The following is a 19,993-nucleotide window of genomic DNA, read 5'->3' on the forward strand; positions in this document are numbered from 1 at the left end:
CTGGATGATTGAGGGCCTTTCTTATGAGTAGCATGCCTAAACTTTAGTTGCTATATATTACAGAAATCTACTTTTTTAAATTCCTGGTTCTCAGTTATGTTGCTTTTGAATAGAACTATAAAATCTCACTTAGATAGGATCTTAAAATTTATCCAGTGTAGTTGGTACTTGAAAGAGATTCCTCTCTTTCAATATCCCTAGATAAACATTTGTTATCAGTCCCACTTGAACACTTATATTGAAGGCAAGCTTATTGCTTAACAAAATAGCTTGTTTGACCTTTCAAATGTAATTGTTAAGAAGTTTTTTCTTTATTTTAACCTGAAATCTATTTCTTAGCTACCTTTACACAAAAGAGTTTTATTTAGATGAGGTTTTATAAAAGATGGCAAAGCATAGTAGATAATTATTTTAAACTGCTAATCTTGAAAAAATATTATTTTAAAAACTGCATATTGTATCTGCTAATTTGTTTTAACCCTTCCCCTTGTCTTTCAGTGTATGTGAGCTAATTATATTTCTTTTTTATCAGGATATTTCAGCTCAAGAAAGCAATATATTAGGGGCGTTCTGTGATATGAATGTAAGTAGTGTGCATTTTTTATTTTAAAACTTTTAACATTTAAGTCCTTTGTTAAATATGAATTAGAATTTTATATATTAAGATAGGACATGTTTAGAAGTGTTGGCTATAAAATTTTAAGTTCATGACAGTTTCAGATGATTATATATGTCCTTGTATCTTCACAGGATGTAGAAGTACCATTGCACTTGCTTCGTTATGTTTGTTTGTTTTGTGGAAAAAATGGCCTTTCCCTCATGAAGGATTGCTTTGAATATGGAACCCCTGAAACTTTGCCATTTCTCATAGCACATGCATTTATTACAGTTGTATCTAATGTGAGTATTGTACATACTTGTTTCAATCCTTCAAGCAACAAATATATTTGAGAATAAGGAATTTATGACCATAAGAGAGAATGGATTATTTTAACCAGTTTGCATGTGTTTCATTTATACATACATATATGTTTATATATTTATCTTCTTTGTATAATTTACAAGAAAGTTCATGAAAATGCTATTATCCTTTTAAATTGCCTTAGAACTAATGGAATGACCATGGGGTTTAATGTGTCTGAATTATTAAGAGTTGAGCTGAAGTATTAAAAAATTTAAACTTCCTCCTGGATTAATCTTTACAGTAAGGTCAGGTGAAAAAATGTTTATTTTCCTTTAATGTTTTTAATTCATAAGATGTAATCTCAGTTCATTTCTTAGCAGTTGACCATCAAATATTGAAAATCTCTTGTACTTTGAAATCTGTTGTCTTGCTTTCTTAAGCTATATGTTGAAGTTTAATGTTGGCAGTATGGTTACTTTAAAGAACAGTTTTCAAATATGCTATTTTATATATATCTATATATGTGTATATAGATATATATAAAATCTCCACATCTCCCTTGACATTATTTAGAATGTATACAGTCGTTTTCTCTCAAATTTCATTTTTATAAAATAGTTTTTTCTAAATAAATAATATATGAAGACTATCAAAGAGACAAATAAATTCCATACCTTAAAGCAAAATACAAGAAAACTGGTTTCCCTGGGATGTGTTTTTATGCTTATAGTTAAAAAAATAGAACAGGGTGGAAATACTGGTTAGTTAGAATCCTAAATATTCAGGAGATTGGGAAATTCATGAAAATAGACCTTTCAAGAAAGCAACAGATTGTTATTTGGAGTTCTCTTGCAAAATAATTCAATTCAGCAATTATTTATTAAGCAGTGATAAGATACTATATAGGCTGTGCTGGGAACTTATGATGCAAAGATGAATTGCCTTCAAGAATTTTATAAATTAATTGATTAGATAAGATAATTTATATTTAAGTGACTGATTAACAGGAAGGATAATTGTAACTATAGGTTTCAAAAACTCAGATTCATGAATATAACAGGTTGGTGGGGGAGACTTGCTTACACAACAGTTTGGCAGCTTCAAGTTCAACGTGAAACAGTTACATATTGTGGAAGCTAAAAAACTAGCATAATATTGGGCTGTTTTATGAGAAACAAGAAGGCAATATTCTCTTTGTTCTCTTCCTGGTCAGATCTTGTAAAGAAAATATTGTGTTCAAGTCTAGGCCCCACATTTTAAGAAGAACATGGGTAAGCAAAAGGAGGGTGAACTGAATGGTGAAAGTTGTCATATATCTATCATAAAAGAATCTGTTAAAAGAATTAGGGATGCTTATTGTGGAGAAGATAAGACTCAGAAAGATGCTGTGTTTAAGTATTTGCAGGGATGTCATGTAAAAGAGTGATGAGAATTGGGGGGTTTTTTTTGGACCTAGAGAACAAAATGATCAATGGGTGTAAAGCTACAAAAGAAACAAGTTTAGGGTTACTCTTAAAAAATCGTAGGGAGTAGATAGATGTGACTGTTGATTGATAGCTTGGATTTCTTCCTCTAAAAATAATTAGTAATAATAATAATTGACATTTATATAGCACATTAAGATTTGTGATGCACTTTACGAAAGTTGTTTTATCCCCATAACAAATATAGGAGTTAGATGTTATCATTTTCATCTTCCAGATGAGGAAATTGAGGAAAAACTTTAAAAAACATGCCCAAGATTATACAGCTAGTGAGTGTCTGAGGCAGGATTTATAATTCCAGTTTCCTGATTTCAGTTTCAGTACTCTTATCCATTGCATCTCCTTGCTGCTGGGGAAATGTTGGGGGTTTTTTGTTTGTTTGTTTTTGGTGGAGTTTAATTTTAAAAATTTCTGTTACTTCTCAGTGAGTACTCTACTAAAGTCAGCATTTTCTGCCCTAAGTTTTTGAAGCTTTTGAGATTCACACCTTGCAAATGAATCAGAAATCTGTTTATCTGACCTCAGTCTGTCTCCTCACTGCCACTTACAGATAAGTAATGCCTGTTTCTTGGGAATGTCAAATTTGATGTCCTGGAAATATCTCAAATTCAGCACCTGAAACGCAGTGCATTTTATCTTTATTCCCAAAGCCACCCCTCTTCTAGATTTCTTTATTTCCATTGAAAATACTACCATTCTTCCAGGCTTCCAAGTTTGTAACCTTGACTTCACTCTCCCTCAGTCCACGTTTGTAATCAGTTCAAGTTGCTAAATGATGCCATTTCTTCCTGTATAATATCTTTTACATCTACCACTTCTCTCTACTCAAGTTAGCAACCACTTTACTTCAGGCATTTATCTGTCACTCACCCAGACTAGTTCTCGTCAGACTCAAATAGAAGTGAAGCCATTAAAGCAAAGAATGCAGCCCATGGACCTCCTCATTGACTATTGCAACGGTCTCTTAATTGGTTTCCCTTACTTATTTCTTTGCCCATTCTAGTCCATTTTCCACATAGTTGCAGATGTGGTCATTTTACTCTCCTGCACGATAAACTCCAGTTGCACTCTGTTTCCTCTAGGATAAAATATAAATTTCTCTGACTTTACATAGTACTGCAGTGCTTGTTGACTACATAAACTTTATTATAAGTTCCTTTCCAGCCTCATTATATATTATTTCTTTTCCTGCACTCTAAACTTTTGTTTAATCTTTGCCCATGATACTCTCTCTCCTGTTTCTGGATCTTTGTATTGGTCATCTCCCATTCCTAGACTCAATTCTCAAGTTCTAAAGTCTAGCCAGTACCTCCCCATTTTTAGCATTATTCTCTCTCTCTCAATTATTATATTTATATTTAAAACTAATTTTTATTCTGTGTATGATAAATGTACATGTCTTCCATCTTCCATATACCTCTGCATTAAAAGTTTCTTGAGAATATGCATTGTTTCATTCTTGGTCTCTATCATCCAACCCAAAACCTTGGCACATTCTATGTGCTTAAAGAATACTTTTTAATTGACCATTTTCTCAGTCAGTATGCTTTGATTTTCTTATACTTTCAGTACATGAAATAGATCAAAGAGCAACATTTGTCTTAAGGTGTATACAATTTTATTGTTAAATTTGTCCACTCTATCACTAAGAGCTGATACTCCTTTACAAAAATAGGGACCTGTTTTTTGCCTACAACTAACTGGGGTCTGTCAGCCAAGAGTGGGTCTGAAGACAGGCATTCTCTCATAACCAACATCCAAGGCACAATAGCCAGCAGTTGCTTCCTCTGCCCTCTCTCCCCCTCCCCAAAAGATGAAACCATCACTTTGTTAATTTTTGCATGAAAGTCAGAAGTTATTAAGAATTCATATATAATTGGTATACATTCCAAAATATCATTAGCTATTTTCTCTCTTTGTCTATTCTAGATTGTGTTTTGTTGATTGAGTGTGCCCTTTTATTCTTAAACATAGCAAAAAGAGTATCATGAATGAATCTCCTTGTTTATGATTTGCAAAGTCTTTCTTTGGAAAATTAGCAATTTTATTCATAAATTATTTGTGAAATATAAACTTCATCCAGACTTTTTAGCTATATATTTAAAAAAAAATTTTTAAGCTATATATTTTTAAAAGTCTGAACAATAGGAAGGAACTTCTCCCAAATCCTTTTCTATACTCGTAAAGCTGCCACCTTAGTTTAGGGCCTCATCAGCTTTTGCTAGATTGTAATAGTGTTTTAGTCTCCTTACTTTCAAGTTCTCATCATACTGATCCATTATACATACTGTTGCCAAAGTGACTTTCCTTACATGTAGATCTGACCCTATTACTCTTCTTTTCATCACTGTCTTCCTATTTCCTCCAGGATTAAAATATAAACTCCTCTCTGCAGCAAAATTTTAAGCCATTTACAAACTTGCCTGAAGTTCTCTTTCAATCCTTTTTGAACATTTAACCTCCCCTCCCCTATTTTGTGATCCATTCAAACTAGTCTTCTCTCTGTTCATCACAGACGACTTTCTGTCTTCTATCTCTGTACCTTTGCACTGGAGTAAATATGGACACATTTGTTAAGCTTTTAAAGTATGATATAACTTGGACCAACTTGTCTTTATAGCCTCATTATACATTACCTCCCTTTTTATTCTCTGTGGTCTAGCCAAACTAAACTTTTCTATGTTCCTCATACATACACTTCATCTCTCTGTTCTTTGTTTTTACATTAACCATCCCACATCCCTGAAATGTACTCCCTTCTTATCTTTGCTACATCCATTCCTTCTCTTTAAGAAACAGATCAAGCATCATATTCTGTATAAAACCTCTTCTAATACTTCTGTCTGCTAATGCCATCCTTCCCAAACTACCTTGAATTTTAGTGTTTGCATATGTTTCTTTATGTTTATGCTGCAGTCTACTTCTGTTTTTTGTCTCCCTCATTAGCAGATAGGTGCCTTGTGAATAGGGGTTGTTACGTTCTTTGTATTTTTATTTCCAGTTATTCCCAGTACCTAGCACAGTGTCTGGTACATTGTTGGTTCTTTAAATGCATTTTGGTGGTTGATGGTATAGAGTCAAAAGACCTAAATTCAAATTTGGTCTTTATTATTCATTAACTATATATTTGGGAAGCTTTTTTCTTCCTTATTTTTGGAGTGGGGGCGTAACTTAAGGGATCATTGCCTTCATTAGTAAAAAGGGGAAAAAATCACTACTGTCACAGGGTCATTATAAGGATCAAAGGAAAGAATATATATGAAAAGCATTTTAAATTTGTCATCATAAAAAATCTATTTAAATGTTTATCTGACAAATATATGACTTACCCACCATGTAATGTTTCATATCTATTTTATATTCAAGGTTTTTGTCTTTGATATTAATGAAACTACTAATAAGTTTGACTATAATACATTTTATAGATTCATGTTTCCCAGGTAGTCACAATTGTACGAAAGGTTGAACACAAAAGATGTAGTTTATGAGATTGACCTAGAAGTTATTCACTTAGTACCATTCAGAAATACTAATTTTGGATACTTCTACTGCATTTGTATTTAAGACCTAAATCTTTACTCTAATTGTTGATCTGTTTTGCTTTATGAGCTTAGTGACATAAATCATGAACCTGTTATTTCTTTTTTTGTTGTTTATTTTCCTACCTGCTTTTATAATGACAGTGGCACAGTGGTAGGAAAGCAAAAAGTTTGCTAACAGTTATACGGCATTTATTCAATCTATAAACTTTAATTTGGTTGTTGCTACTCTGTGCATGTGATCCCTGTTCAGTGACCAGGTAAATATACTGCTAAGGAGTAGGTTCATATCGGTATTATCCTTTTAATTGTAAATGAAATTAGGAGGAAGTGGCAGATAAATTCCTAGCAGTGTCTTCATCATGCTGCCTACACTTTGGCCATCATGCCATATCTCTTTCCATCTCAACCTTGGATTCCATCCATGAATCTATTGATAGATTAGCTTTTTCCTTATCTTATCTGACACCAGATTTTCATACCACTTCCTGGCCCTCTGTATACATGCTATTTTACTTATACCATGAGTCCATTACTCCTTGCCCCCCAGACTTTTATATTTTGGTATGTAAATATTAAATTTAGTATGTAAGGTCTTTGAGGACAGATACTGACTTGCTTGCTTATGTTTTTGACCCTAATACGTAGCATATAGTAACGGTTTAATAAAAGTTCTGTCATAAAGTATAGATACATATATGTTACATAGAGAGGAAATGACCTGGTGGAATTTGCTTTACTCTATGTCCAAAGATGATGGTACATATTTAATAGGATCTTTGGTCATGTCATTTTGCAATATTCATTCTTAAGATTTGTTAACAGACCACTATGAAAATCATTACAATATGTACTTAAGTATCAGTTGCAGGTGAAGAGGTAGAAGAATTCTAGGAAAAAAAATCTCATTAATAGCTCTTCCTCCTCCTCTTCCTTACCATCATCTTCCTCCTCCTGCTGCTTCATTTTCTCCCCTTCCCCCTCCTCTTACTCCCCACCCGCACCCCTGTTCCCTTGGAGTGGGCCATCCTGGTGCCCCTTTTGTGAAGCAGCAGCTGATTAGATCCCTGGACTCACCATGGCCAATGAAAAGCCAAAGGAAGGAGTCAAGACTGAAAACAACCACATTAATTTGAAGGTGGCAGGGCAAGATGGTTCAGTGGTGCAATTTAAGCTTAGGAGGCACATACCACTAAAACTAATGAAAGCCTATTGTGAATGACAGGGTTTGTCAGGCAGATCAGATTACAATTTGAAGGGCAACCAGTCAATGAAACAGACATACCTGCACAGTTGAAAATGGAGGATGAAGATATAATTGATATATTCCAGCATCAGACAGGAGGCACTTACTGAAAAGAGAGTCTATAACTCTACCCCAAAACTGTGCTCCCCAGGAAAACAATACATTCACAATGAGAAAACTAAGATTTGGTTCATCTGCATCCTACTACTATTGCAGTATGGTTTTCTCTCTTCTTTGATTCCCTTCTCCCATTCCTTTATTGTCCATAAAGTAACTGGTGTATGTGCACAGGCAAAAAACAAAGAAAGAAAATCTCATTAATAACCTCCAAATTAAGTCAGCAAAGTGTTTTGATACTTGGTGACTTCAAGGCAAAGATGGGAAGAGGTGAGGATGGTGAGAATCAATGAGAAAAGCATACTTTAGGATTAAGGAATGAGGCACATTTTCAGACAGTATAGTACCTTCAAGTTTTTATGTCATGAATGCTTTCTCTGAGACAAAATAAGTAGACGTGATGAGTACCAAATAACATCACAAACAAGGAAAATTATTATTTTCTATTTGGCTACTCTCCTGGACTTGATTATTGTTTCTTAAAAACTCATCTTCCCTCAAGATTACATCAACTCTGGAACTGTTTAGAATCCAGTGCTTCTGGGCCTTCTCTTTCCAGGCTCTTATTGGAGAGAGTGGACATTGTAGAACTCTTCCTAGATTCTCTATTTAAGAAGGTAGCATTGGACATACTTTTAATTTACCATGTTTCAGTTGAAAAGCAGGTGGTAAGCATATTTTATTTTTATTCCTCTAAAACCAAAGTAGGCAACCCATTGATAAGAATTGTGAAGTCTTTCCCAGTCTGCTGGAATAGATTCAGTGGAATTGGATTACTTGTGCATGTTAGAGGAATTTGCCTTGTCAAGGAGAGAGGCTTGAAGAGAAAGGGAGGTGAAGGAGATTGCAGAAATGACACCTGAGTAAAACAGGAGAAAAGGGAGAGCTCATTGCAAAGGGCATAATTTTTTATGGCTTCAGTTTTTTGAGTGAAATGCAGCTGTACATCAGTGGTGGGTTATGTTACATAGCCAGTAACATTCTATATAGCACTTAGTTGGACCAGTGTGATATTGTTTTGTCAGCTGATTACTGGATTTGACTTTGGTTTTCATAATGGGAGGCTTATAAGTTTTAATAGTAACACTAACTTGCTTAGTTAGTTTGTTAGCTCTTCCTGGCTTATGAGGTATGCTGGAAAGCCCCTCAAAGAAAAAAAAAGGTTGCCATTTTGATCATGTGATACGTTTTAAAAATGGCTTATCTTTTCTTCCATGTTTGTATGTACCTAGTTATTTACACATTTATCTCACATTAGAATGTGTGCTCCATCAAGGCAGCAATCATTTTTACCTTTTTTTATATCCTCAAGTGCTGAGCATAGTGCCTGGCACCCAGGAAGCATGAAAAAAAAAAGGTAAAAGCTTGTTTGTTGGTACAGCTATCAAAATATGTTTTGACCGTGTTTTGTGAGTTATGCCTGACTTGCTCAGGTCCTCTGGTATTTTAGTTCTGATATTGGAACAGAAGAGACTCTTACTACATCATTCAGAAGTTAAAAATTTTTATTTAGCTGTACAAGAGGAAAATTATTAAGCCAGGATATATAGAGAGGACACCAGATTTTCAATCAGTGTCCTTCAGTGTCACTGAATGAAAGAATGTGATGGAAAGTGAGGTGTAAGAAGACTGGAAAAGTAGAAGGGGGTAGGTTATGAAAAATGTTTAATGCCAAATAGAATTTTGTATTACCTGTATCAGAGTGTGGCCCTTTTAGTGGAGAGAAGGGAATATATTTGAGAGATGTTGTGAATGAAATTTATAGGCCTTGGCTGATAATTGGGAATGAGAAATAATGAAGCCAAAGATGACACTTAGAATGTGAACCTGGGGAGCTGGAAGCATGATGATACTCTGACAGTAAATAGGGAAGTTTGGAGGAGTGAGAATTGTTTTGTGGAAGGGTGAGTTCACTTGTGAACATGTTGAGTTTAAGTTGTCTTCTGGATATTAGTTTTGATATGTCTGAAAAGCAGTTGGAGATGTGAGATGGGAGGTCAGAAGAGTGGTTAGGACAAGATTTGTAGATTTGAGAATTATCTGCATTGAGATGGTAATTAAATCCACACCAGCTAATCAGATCATCTAGCGAAGTGATAAAACAGGAAGGATAGAAGTGAGGTCCAGGACACCTAAAGTTAAAGAGTGACCTGGATTAGTGTTCAGCAAAGGAGATTAAATAGTGGAGTGAATACTGGGAACCTAGAGCGAAAAGATTATTTAGGAGAAGAGTGTGCCTTCAGAGAGGTCAAGAAGAATAAGGATTAAGAAAAGAACATTGTATTTGGCAATTGGTAATCATTGGTAACTTTGGAGAGAGCAGTTCCAGTAGAATGATGAGATCAGAAGCAAAATTGTAGTGAGTTAAAAATTTAGAGAGGAAGTGGAGGCACCTATTGTGGAGGCCTTCTCAAGGAGTTTAGCCGCAAAGGGTGGAAGGGGATATAGGACAATAGTTAGTAGGAAGGTAATGATCAAACGAGAGTTTTTTGAGAATTGGGCATGTTTGTAGGAAGTAGAGGAGTAAGTAGAGAGGAAGAAATTGGAGATAATGGAGTGGGAATGAGAAGGGGAAGCCTTTTGGAGGAGATGGGATAGCTTATTTAGAAGGTTTTTCCTGGGTAACAGAGGAAAAGCTATCCTATACTACATGTCAAGCACCCTGAAAATATTGCTTCTGTAATACTTACTTAAACTTCCATGGTTCCCTATTATATCCAAGATGATATATGAACTTCTTTCTTTGCCCATTAAAGCTATTCACAGCCAGACTCCTTCCTGTCTTTTCAGACTTTTCATACAGTCCCCCTTTCTGGACCCTGTGGTCTGGCAGTAATAGCCTACTTTTTGTTCCTCCCAGACTAAGTAGTTCATCTGTCATCTTCATTGGCTCTTCCTCAAGCCTGAAATGCTTTTCTTCCCCTAATCTGTACCTTTTTAGAATCCCTACCTTTGTTTAAGATTAGGTAAATCACCTCTTCTTGCATGTTGCCCTTGTCCCTAGTTGCTAACTGCTTTCCTGTTCAAGGCTTCCTTCAGAGAGAGAGAGTGTGTCTCTGTGTCTGTGTGTGTCTCTGTGTCTGTGTGTGTGTGGAGGGTGTCTCCTATGTACTGTATCAGCAAGGATCCGGCATACACAGGAGGGCCTGCTGTGCAAGTTCTTAGATCTGCTTTTCTAAAAGGAAAGCAACTTTTCAGAGGTCAACAATCTACTTTAATCAAGCACATGTATCATTCCCTTACTTCAGGGGAAATAGTACCCTGAACTTCAGAGAAAATGCAAACAGAAATTACAAACAGAAAGACCAACCAGAGACAGAAGCATCAACATCTGGGTTTTCAAAGCTGGCCTTCTTAAAAGGCTGCCCAGGGTCTCATCTGGCACAAGAACCTTCTTCCAACAAATAAGCCGCAAAGCTAAATCTCACCTCAGAGTATATATCCTCTTTTCAGGGCTGGAGGGCACAACCTTCAAGACGCTGTGCCTCATTAGAAATGAACAGAAGGTGTCTGAGGCCTATTAATGGGTGGGGAAGATCTTTAGTTCTTCCCCCCACCTACCATTAACCTTACATTAACCTTACATGCACATACATACATACATAATCAGTTTTCTTCCCCTTCCTCTCCTTAGAAGCTGGGATGGGGAGCCTGGGACCTTGAGGCCACATATAGCTGTCTAGGTCCTCAAGTACAGATCTTTGACTGAATCCAAAATTCACAGAACAAATTCTCTTAATACAGGGCTGTATTTGAAGACCTAGAGAGCCACATGTAACTTTTAGGCCCCAGGTTCCCCACCCTTGCTAGAGTTTAATTTGATTTTGCTTTTCTTTGAATTAGTAGCTTGTGCTTGATCCAATCACCAGTGCTTGGCATAGACCTTTGTAAATGCTTGCTGATTATACTTAATCAACCACTACAACTTTTTGCGAAAGAGGAGAGATTACTAATTTTCAGACTGGGATTTTGATTCCCTTGTAGGAGGTGGCAGGTACCTAAATTGAGACTTGAAAGAAGCCAGGAATTCTACTATGTGAAGGTGAGGGGTGAATTTTTTCTGAGCATGGAGTCAGTCTGTGCATATGTATATAGACAGGTTATGGAATGCCGTATAGGAGAAAGAGAAAGAAGGGTCATTTTGAATTCAGACATAGGTAAAAGGAGAGAAGAGTAAGTAACGTTCAGTAAGCCTGGAAAGGTAGATGGTAGCCAAGATTGTGAGCCAGAGGAGTTTGTATTTGAATTGGCTTTCCTTATATATGAAATACATGTGTTGCCTACCAACAAAAATCATAGCTAGTTGTTTGTAAAATAGTAATTTTTTAAAACAAAGAGCTACTATGCATATAATAGTTTCATTTATCCTTTAAAATGAGGGATAGGAACAGGACCTTTGATTACATTGGTATAAAGAGCTCTCTAATGAAGAAACTCCCACTTTCAGTGAGGCTCATCACTTTCTTTGCTGTTTATTGTCTTCTAGAACACCAGGTGGTTAAATGATTTGTTCTCAGATGTATTGCGCATGCACACACACATGTACACATGTATAATACATATACATGTGTAAATGTACATGTATATATGTGCTCTCTATCATGTTGCCTCTCATATTCTGTAGAATATACAATTTAAATATGTCAGTGTGGCAAGACACCAAACCTCTTTGGTTTTGTATGTGATTGTTTGCTTTTAATCATTATTATGTGTTTATGTAGAAAATAATATCCTTTTTTTTTTTTTTTACATAGATTAGAATATGGCTGCATATACCTGCTGTCATGCAGCATATTATTCCATTTAGGACCTATGTTATCAGGTAAGTTTATATTTTTGAGTAACAAAATGTATTGATTTAATATTTATATCACATATGAACAGTTACAGCTTTACCTAAGAGCTGGAAAGTTCCCAATTTTTTTGTAGTTATGGACTCAGATTCCATCATCACTTCCATGTTGCTTTTGTTGCTAAGTTTTCTTAAAATTATCTTTAGAACCTTTTTTAGCAACTTTTTTCCTAATGGAAACCAGGTTTTTTGTGTTGAAGGGGGAGATTGCTTGTATTGGATGCTATGTCCTGCTGAAAGGGAGTATAGGATCATAGATTTAGAGATGAAACAGGCCTTAGTTGTCTAGTTTAATCTAATTTTAGAGATGAGGAAAATGAGACACTAAAATTTGACCTGGGGCTTACTCATGGTCATATCTAATTATTAAGCACCAGTAATGAATTGAATTGAAGTTCTTTGTCTCCCAAATTTTTTTGAACCATAATAGCTTGTAGTGTTGTGAGGGAATCTTTCTTGCTTATGTACCTGGTATCCCAGCTTTGCCATATTTCTCTTAGCTTTATTAATTGTTCATTTATTTTCTCTGATACATAATAGTAAGTTCATCAGCCCATTATGAAGACAGCTGTCCCAGACTGGTGCTAGAACAGAGCTATTTGATAATGTGCAGCTGAATTGAATTCCAATCATCCTGGTTACTAATTTTTACTTAGCTGATGTTCACACCAAATTAGCTCCTAGGTTCCTATAAATCCAAGTAAAGGAGTCAGATTTTTCTGTTCAATATAGTTGCCAGTACAGTAACTCCGCTAGCAACTGTGTGTTTTGACCTCTATCTTAGTACCTCAGTTTTCAATATCTATAATCAGAGTCCAAGTCTTTGCCAACTTTTTAATTCCATGATCTATATGCTTTAACTGTTACTTTAACTTTAGTAGATATTGACTTAAAGATAAGTCTTAGGAGTTGCCTGAGGCATATAGAGGTTATCAGCTTAGGACCACCTAGCTTTTTCTTCCTTGTTCTTCTGTTGACTAAGAATGTGATTAGTAAGAAGTGCCAGAGGTGGAATTTAAACTGTCTTTCTGCATTCATATACCACACTTTACCCACCACACTCCTGTTTCTTCCATGCTCAATTCATTCTCCCTAGATAGTGGTTTCTCTGTTTAGTGCTAATCATTTGAGCCAATCACTTAACCTCTTTGGCTTCCATTTTTTTATATGTGATTTGAGGTTTTGTATTTAATAGTATTTTCAACAAGCATTTGTTAGTCTATCTCTCAATATTATGCTCCTGTGACATTTTGCTACTCAGTTATTCCCTGATAGTTTTCTTAGTTTTACTTCCCAGTGTGCTTTTTTTTTCTCCTTGATCAAATGATTTGATTGGGGGTAAGGGGGAAGAAAAGAGCTAATCTGTTTACTTATTTTTTGGCCTTTTATCAGATAGAAATTTACTTTAAAACTTCCTTAAATATTGCAACCAATTGACAATCCATATAAATTTCTAAACCACCTATTAAAACATAAAATTCTCTATTAGTTTGGAAAAGCAAAAGGATGAGGGTGAGGTGAGTATTTTGTCCTCCTTCCCACGCAGATGTTGAATGTAAATTTTTTTTTCACTTAGAGATCATGATTGTTTGATTGTTTCATGATTATCATCTCTGGCTCTTATAGACTAGGACTGTAAATATTAAGTGTAGTCATTTTAACAAAATTACCTTATAGTAAAAATAATAAAGTTGTATTTTGGAGTTTTGTTACCATATTTCCATTAGGTGTTCCTCCTCTTTTCAAGCATCAGCATTTACAAAGTAGCAACATGTATGAAATTCTTAGTCAACGTGTTTTTTGAAAATCAGGGAAAGAAAAGAATCATTACCAAAGTGCACACATTTTACCCTGAGAAATCTGTAGATTAAATTGGTCTATTCAGTGTTCTGTTATCTAAGATTCAGGTTTCATTCCTTTTTGCTTATCAAATCATCATGAAAAGACATTTTTGGACTGTGTATCATTTGTAGATTGTCATTATTTACTTAGACTTTGGTTACAAATCTGATTTTTTGTTTGATTCCCTTCCCCATTCTCCACCCCCCACTTTCTCTTAACGTTATTTGCATTATAATATGTATATGCTATTTATATTTATTACATTAGTTTGAAGTACTCTAGTTTTATAGGAAGTATATAGAATTTTTATTTTTGAATATTTTAAAGATTGAAGTAGAATCTATATATCTGCCTTTTTGGGGTTTCTTTTTATCTTTCTTTTTAATTATTTCAGGTATTTATGCAAACTTTCTGACCAGGACTTAAGACAGAGTGCTGCTAGAAACATGGCTGATTTAATGTGGAGCACAGTGAAAGAACCATTGGATACAGCCTTATGCTTTGATAAAGAAAGCCTTGATCTTGCATTTAAATACTTTATGTCACCCACGTTGACAATGAGGTTGGCTGGACTAAGTCAAATAACAGTAAGTTGCATGTATTTTTTTAGTATTTTATTTTGGATAAATTTTGGTTTGCCTAGGTTAGAAATTATTGAAATTCACTCAATTCTTTATTATCTTTTAAAATTATTTATTATAATTTATTTACTGTTGTTATTTGCTATAATTGTTTTATTATTGAGTGTAATGCAAGCAAAAGAAGCATTAAATACATTCAGTAACTTATAGGAATATTATATCTAAGCTGGTATAGATTTGATTCACCTGATTCACCTAGTTCTATTATACATTTTTTGCCTAGAGAATTTGACGTATAAGATTTGTGATGGATTAAAATACTAATGAATATTTAGATTTTTTTCTTGAGAAATGTTTTCATCTATTATATTGACTTTTTTTACTGATAAGCTCCTTTTAAAAACATTTGGAGAGGTTGTAAAATATTATCAGATAGTTTTCCAAATAAAATTTATTAAGCATGTTTTGGTTTCAAATTTTCTTAATAGATGTTAGTTTTTTAAAAAAATTGATAATTGCCAACATTTCTGAATTTATTTTTTATTGTTGATAAACTAAGGATAAAATGTTATTGAAAATTTTACTTAACTTTTTCAGTGTTTCTGTTGGCTTCTCAAATTGTTTCAATGCTATAATCAATGAAATTGTAGTGTGTGGGACAATTGCATGTGTATATACCTGTTTTATTTTTAATGATGTTATTGTTATTTTACTTTCTAAATGTTAACATGGCTTAATTTCTTATCACTGCTAATAAAAAATGAGGTAGGAAGATATTCTTGGTTGGATTTTGAAGTGATATTTCTTTTTTCTAATCACAGAATCAGCTTCACACCTTCAATGATGTGTGCAATAATGAATCTTTAGTTTCAGATACAGAAACGTAAGTAAGAATATTATTTTGCGTACTTCTGCACAGGTGCATTGTAGTCAGTCGAGTCTCCTAATATGGTCTTTTGTGATTCTAGATATTTCAGTGATGACAGATTGGAGCGACTAACTATTGTAATTGTTTTGAGGCTTCATAGCATACTTTAAGTTAGAAATCCTTCAAATCAATTAATATTTTTAAACAATATTTTATTTTCCCAATTACGTGTAAAACTTTTTTAATATTTAAAAAAAATTTTTGAGTTTCAAATTCTGTCCCTCTCTCCATCGCCCTCTGCCCTGAGATGGTGAGCAATCTGATATAGGTTATTCATGTGCAATCATGTAAAATATTTCCATATTAGTCATTTTGTGAAGAGGAACAAAAAAGAAAGTTAAAAATAGCATGCTTCAGTCTGCATTCGAACAACATCAATCCTTTCTTTGCAGTTGGATAGCATCTTTCATCCTGAGTCCTTTGGGATTGTCTTGTATCATTGTATTGCTGTGAATAGCCAAGTCATTCACAGTTCTTCATCATGCAAAATTTTTGTTAGTGTGTATAGTATTCTCCTGATTCTGCTCACTTCACTTTGTATCAGTTCATCAGTTCATCAAGTCTTTCTTGGTTTTTCTGAAATCATCCTGCTTATCTTATATATAGCATAGTAATATTTCATCACAATCATGTACCTCAACTTGTTGAGCCCTTCTCCAATTGATGGACATCTCAATTTTTAATTCCTAACCAGCACAGAAAGCTCTCATAAATATTTTTGTACAAATAAGTACTCTTCTCTCCCCACCCTTTAAAAAAAAACCTCTTTGGGATACAGACATAGCCAGTGGTATTGTTGGATGAAAGGTATCCACAATTTTATAGCCTTTTGGGCATAATTCCAAATTGCTCTACAGAATGGTTGAATCAGTACATAATTTCACCAGTAGTGTGCATTACTGTCCCAGTTTCACATCCCCTCCAACATTTATCATTTTCCTTTTTTGTCATATTAGCCAGTCTGATAGGTGTGTGCCTGAGTTGTTCATTTTCCTTTCTCTCATCAATAGTGATTTAGCGCATTTTTTCATATGATTATAGATAGCTTTGATTTCTTTGTCTGAAAACTGCCTGTTTGTCTACTTTGACCATTTATCATCTGGGGAGTGGCTTGTATTCTTATAAATTTGATTCAGTTCTCTGTATATTTGAGAAATGAGGCCTTTGTCAGAGATACTTGATGTAAAATGTTTTTCCTAGTTTTCTGCAAAGCAATTATTGCTTGAATCAACTTTAGTTCTGTTGTCTTAATAAATTCACATATGCTCTCCTGGCTATAAAAAGCAGAAAAAACATTGGAGAAAGAAATTTAAAGTTTGCAGTGTTCATATAAATTTTATAAGATGCTTATATTAGCTGTATTTGTTCTATATATAGTCTTGGAAATAACTTATTAAAAGTTAGTTTCCAAGAAAAGATTATACTCTTTCTAGTTGGTACTTTCACCTTATATCTAAACTGTTGTTTAAATCCACATGTAACTACATAGACTATTCTCACTTTTCTCTTTTCCCTCATTAATTCAGCCCCTAATGTAGTATTATAGATAAACATTCAGCCCATGTCAGTTTTTCCTGAAAGAAATATCAAGGAATGATGTTTTTAGATGTCAAGGAATTCTGTTTATTTCTAAAATGAGGACATGATTATCATAAATAATGAACAATTAAGTAAGGATTAAAATAATAAAATTTTAACTGTTAAAGGGTTATAAATATATTAATATCTTACTCATGTATTAGCCCACTTCAGAAAGTGTTCAAAAAGGGAGAATTATATAGTAGATACTTTGTAATAAATAAAATAAAAAGAATAAAAGAATGTTTTGTTTGGTTAAAATTGATCCATATTTTGAGATGCAGGTTTTGGAATAGAAATTGCAAGGAGAATTGACTGAGATTGTTAGTCTCTGCATATCAAGGAATTATAATGGTTTGTCCTTCAAGAGGATAACTTATAATTATTATGGCCTCCATTCAGCTGCCAAAGTGTTGTTCTTAAAGTACAAGCCTGACCATAGCCTTCCCTTGCTCAATAAACTTTGTTGGCTCCCTGTTACTTCTAGAATCAAATAAAAATTCTTTTTGAAATCTTTGAAACTTTTCAATACCTAACTCCAGCCTTATCTTTCCAGCCTTTTATATTACTTCCTTTCACACACTCAACCATCTACTTGAACTGGACTGCCTATTTCCTACATACACATACTACCTCTCATCTCTCTACCCTTTTGTTTTGGTTGTCCCCTCCTCCATATAGTGCACTCCTTACTTACCTATTAGCATCCCTACCTACCTTTAAAACTCAGTATGGGTGTTTCTGCATAAAACCTTTCCTTATCCCTCTAGATGTTACTTCATTATATTATATAAGATAATTTTATATTTATATTGTATGTATTTCACAGACTTATGTGAATATATTGTCTCCCTTGGATGGACCATAAGCTCCTTAAGCTTTTTGTGTGTTCATGTTTTTCTTTGTATCAGAATAGTGTAATACCTGGCATTCAGTAGACAAATGCTTGTTGGTTGACTGATTATCTGACACCTTGAATTGAGAGAGTTGTATACTGGGAGAAGATTCTATAGGCATTTATTTACTGGACTTTGGGATCAGAGATTTTGTGTGCATGGAAAGATGCAGAAGCCTAAAACTTTCCAAGTTACAGTTAAGAAGTTAAAAATATACCGTGTATTGTGTAGTGTCCAAGATTATGGGGAAAGAAGGAGGGGGAGGGGGTGGCAGAAAGGAACATTTAACTCAAACTTAGTAAACATTCTTGCAGTATCCTTATGTTTATAACTCATGACCATTTATGTAAAAAAATCTTATTAAAATGACGGTTCAGTTGCCTCTTGGGTAGAAACTGTTAACTTGATATTATGTGACTGATTGACATGTAAGGCTATTTTGTTTCATATGTTTGTCTTTAAAACTTCTAGTAGTCTCCATTCTTTCCATTGTTTAATCTGCAGCTTTATAAATTTCTTTCCTCTCCACACTCTCTTTTATTCATTAATGATTCTTAAATGTTTAGACTGGTTAAAGAACCTTTAGGTTGTTTTGTTTCTTAAATTTAAACCAGTATTAGTGGTCATAGGGGTAGCTAGGTGGCTCAGTGGATAGAGCAATAGCTTGGAATCAGGAAGTCTCATCTTTATGAGTTTAAAAAAAAAACCCAACCTCAGATATTTATTAGCTATATTATATAGCTATATGACCCTGGGCAAGTCACTCAGTCGTGTTTGCCTCAGCTCTTCATGAGTTGGAGAAGGAAGTGGCAAACTACTCCAGTATTTTTGCCAAGGAAACCCCCAATGGGGTCATGGAGAGTTAGGAAAAGCTGAAAGGACTCAACAGCAGTAACATAACAAGTAGAATGCTTGACTAAGGACCAGAAAATTCAAGGCTTGGATACTTACTTGGTATGTGACCCCAGATGATTTGGTTAATCTCAGTCTTATTTTCTTCAGCTGTTAAATGGGGATAACAATAGTACCTTTCTTACAGTGTTATTGTGAGGATCAAATAATAATAGCAATAATAACAAATAGCTGACATTTATAATAATAGTGCTTGAGTCCATAAAGCACTTTACATATATTATTTCATTTGATCCTTGTCTAGGAGATAGAAGCTATTATTGTCCCCATTGTACAGGTGAGGAAAGAAGCTGAGTGCATGTGCCACCACTTTGCCACCTTGCTGTATATAACATGGTAACGTATATAAAGTATATATAAAAGTTATAGTTAATTTTTAAAATTGTTAAATTGTAAAATTGTTAAAAAAAGTTAAAAGGTTTGTGTTGGTGGCAACAGAGTTTGGCAGTGGTGTAGCCTTTCTGTGATACTTCTTACTGTACCTTTAGCTCAGTTGCTGACATATATTTTCTTCCTCCTATGATTTTTCTTGAAAATTTACTTGTACTGAAATTTCTTAGCCACAGAAGAATGAATTAAAAATACAAAATATTTAACATTAGGAATGCTAAATCTTTTCCCTTGTATACTTCAAATTCTTCATTCTTGAATAACAGTAGAATAGAGGGAAATGTGTAATGTTAACATTTTATCCAGAGATTTTTACTGGTAATTGTCAAATGTCTAAAATATAACATTGCTAAAAGATTTTGTGTAATACTTCTTACAGAGCTTCTAAGCACTTTAGAAAAAATTGATTTTAAATTTTGAAAAAGCAAAATATCCAAACGAAATTGAAGAGATTGTCAACAGTATAGTATAAAAAGTTTCTAGGGTATTTAACGCGCCTTTTAGCAAGGTGACTGATGTAGGTCTAAAATGTGACATTTTAATGATCTTGTTATGATAGTGTATATTTCCCAGTCTTTCTATTTGAAATGCTATGTAGGTCAAATTTGAGCAGAGTATTCCAAAATAATATACCTTCAGCACTTATCAGTCATTGTATATGGTAATCTTGAAATTATTTTTAAACCCAAAAAGCTGGTTTTAACTACTTTTTTGTACTTTTAAA

General features: G+C 34.1%; 1 protein-coding gene across 7 annotated transcripts in view; it reads left to right on the forward strand.

Moving 5' to 3' along the window:
- USP34 (ubiquitin specific peptidase 34) overlaps nt 1-19,993 on the forward strand; it is a 312,662-nt gene that overhangs the window by 90,608 nt on the left and 202,061 nt on the right. For all 7 annotated transcript variants that reach the window (XM_072635468.1, XM_072635471.1, XM_072635470.1 and 4 more), the window contains 5 exons: nt 533-583; nt 751-900; nt 12,045-12,112; nt 14,379-14,571; nt 15,387-15,448. In XM_072635468.1, the coding sequence (XP_072491569.1) occupies nt 578-583; nt 751-900; nt 12,045-12,112; nt 14,379-14,571; nt 15,387-15,448 (479 nt within the window). In that variant the 5' untranslated portion in view covers nt 533-577. The remainder of the gene's footprint in view (nt 1-532; nt 584-750; nt 901-12,044; nt 12,113-14,378; nt 14,572-15,386; nt 15,449-19,993) is intronic.

Source organism: Notamacropus eugenii, chromosome 1 (assembly GCF_028372415.1).
Source record: "Notamacropus eugenii isolate mMacEug1 chromosome 1, mMacEug1.pri_v2, whole genome shotgun sequence".
In the NCBI taxonomy this organism is placed as follows: domain Eukaryota; kingdom Metazoa; phylum Chordata; class Mammalia; order Diprotodontia; family Macropodidae; genus Notamacropus; species Notamacropus eugenii.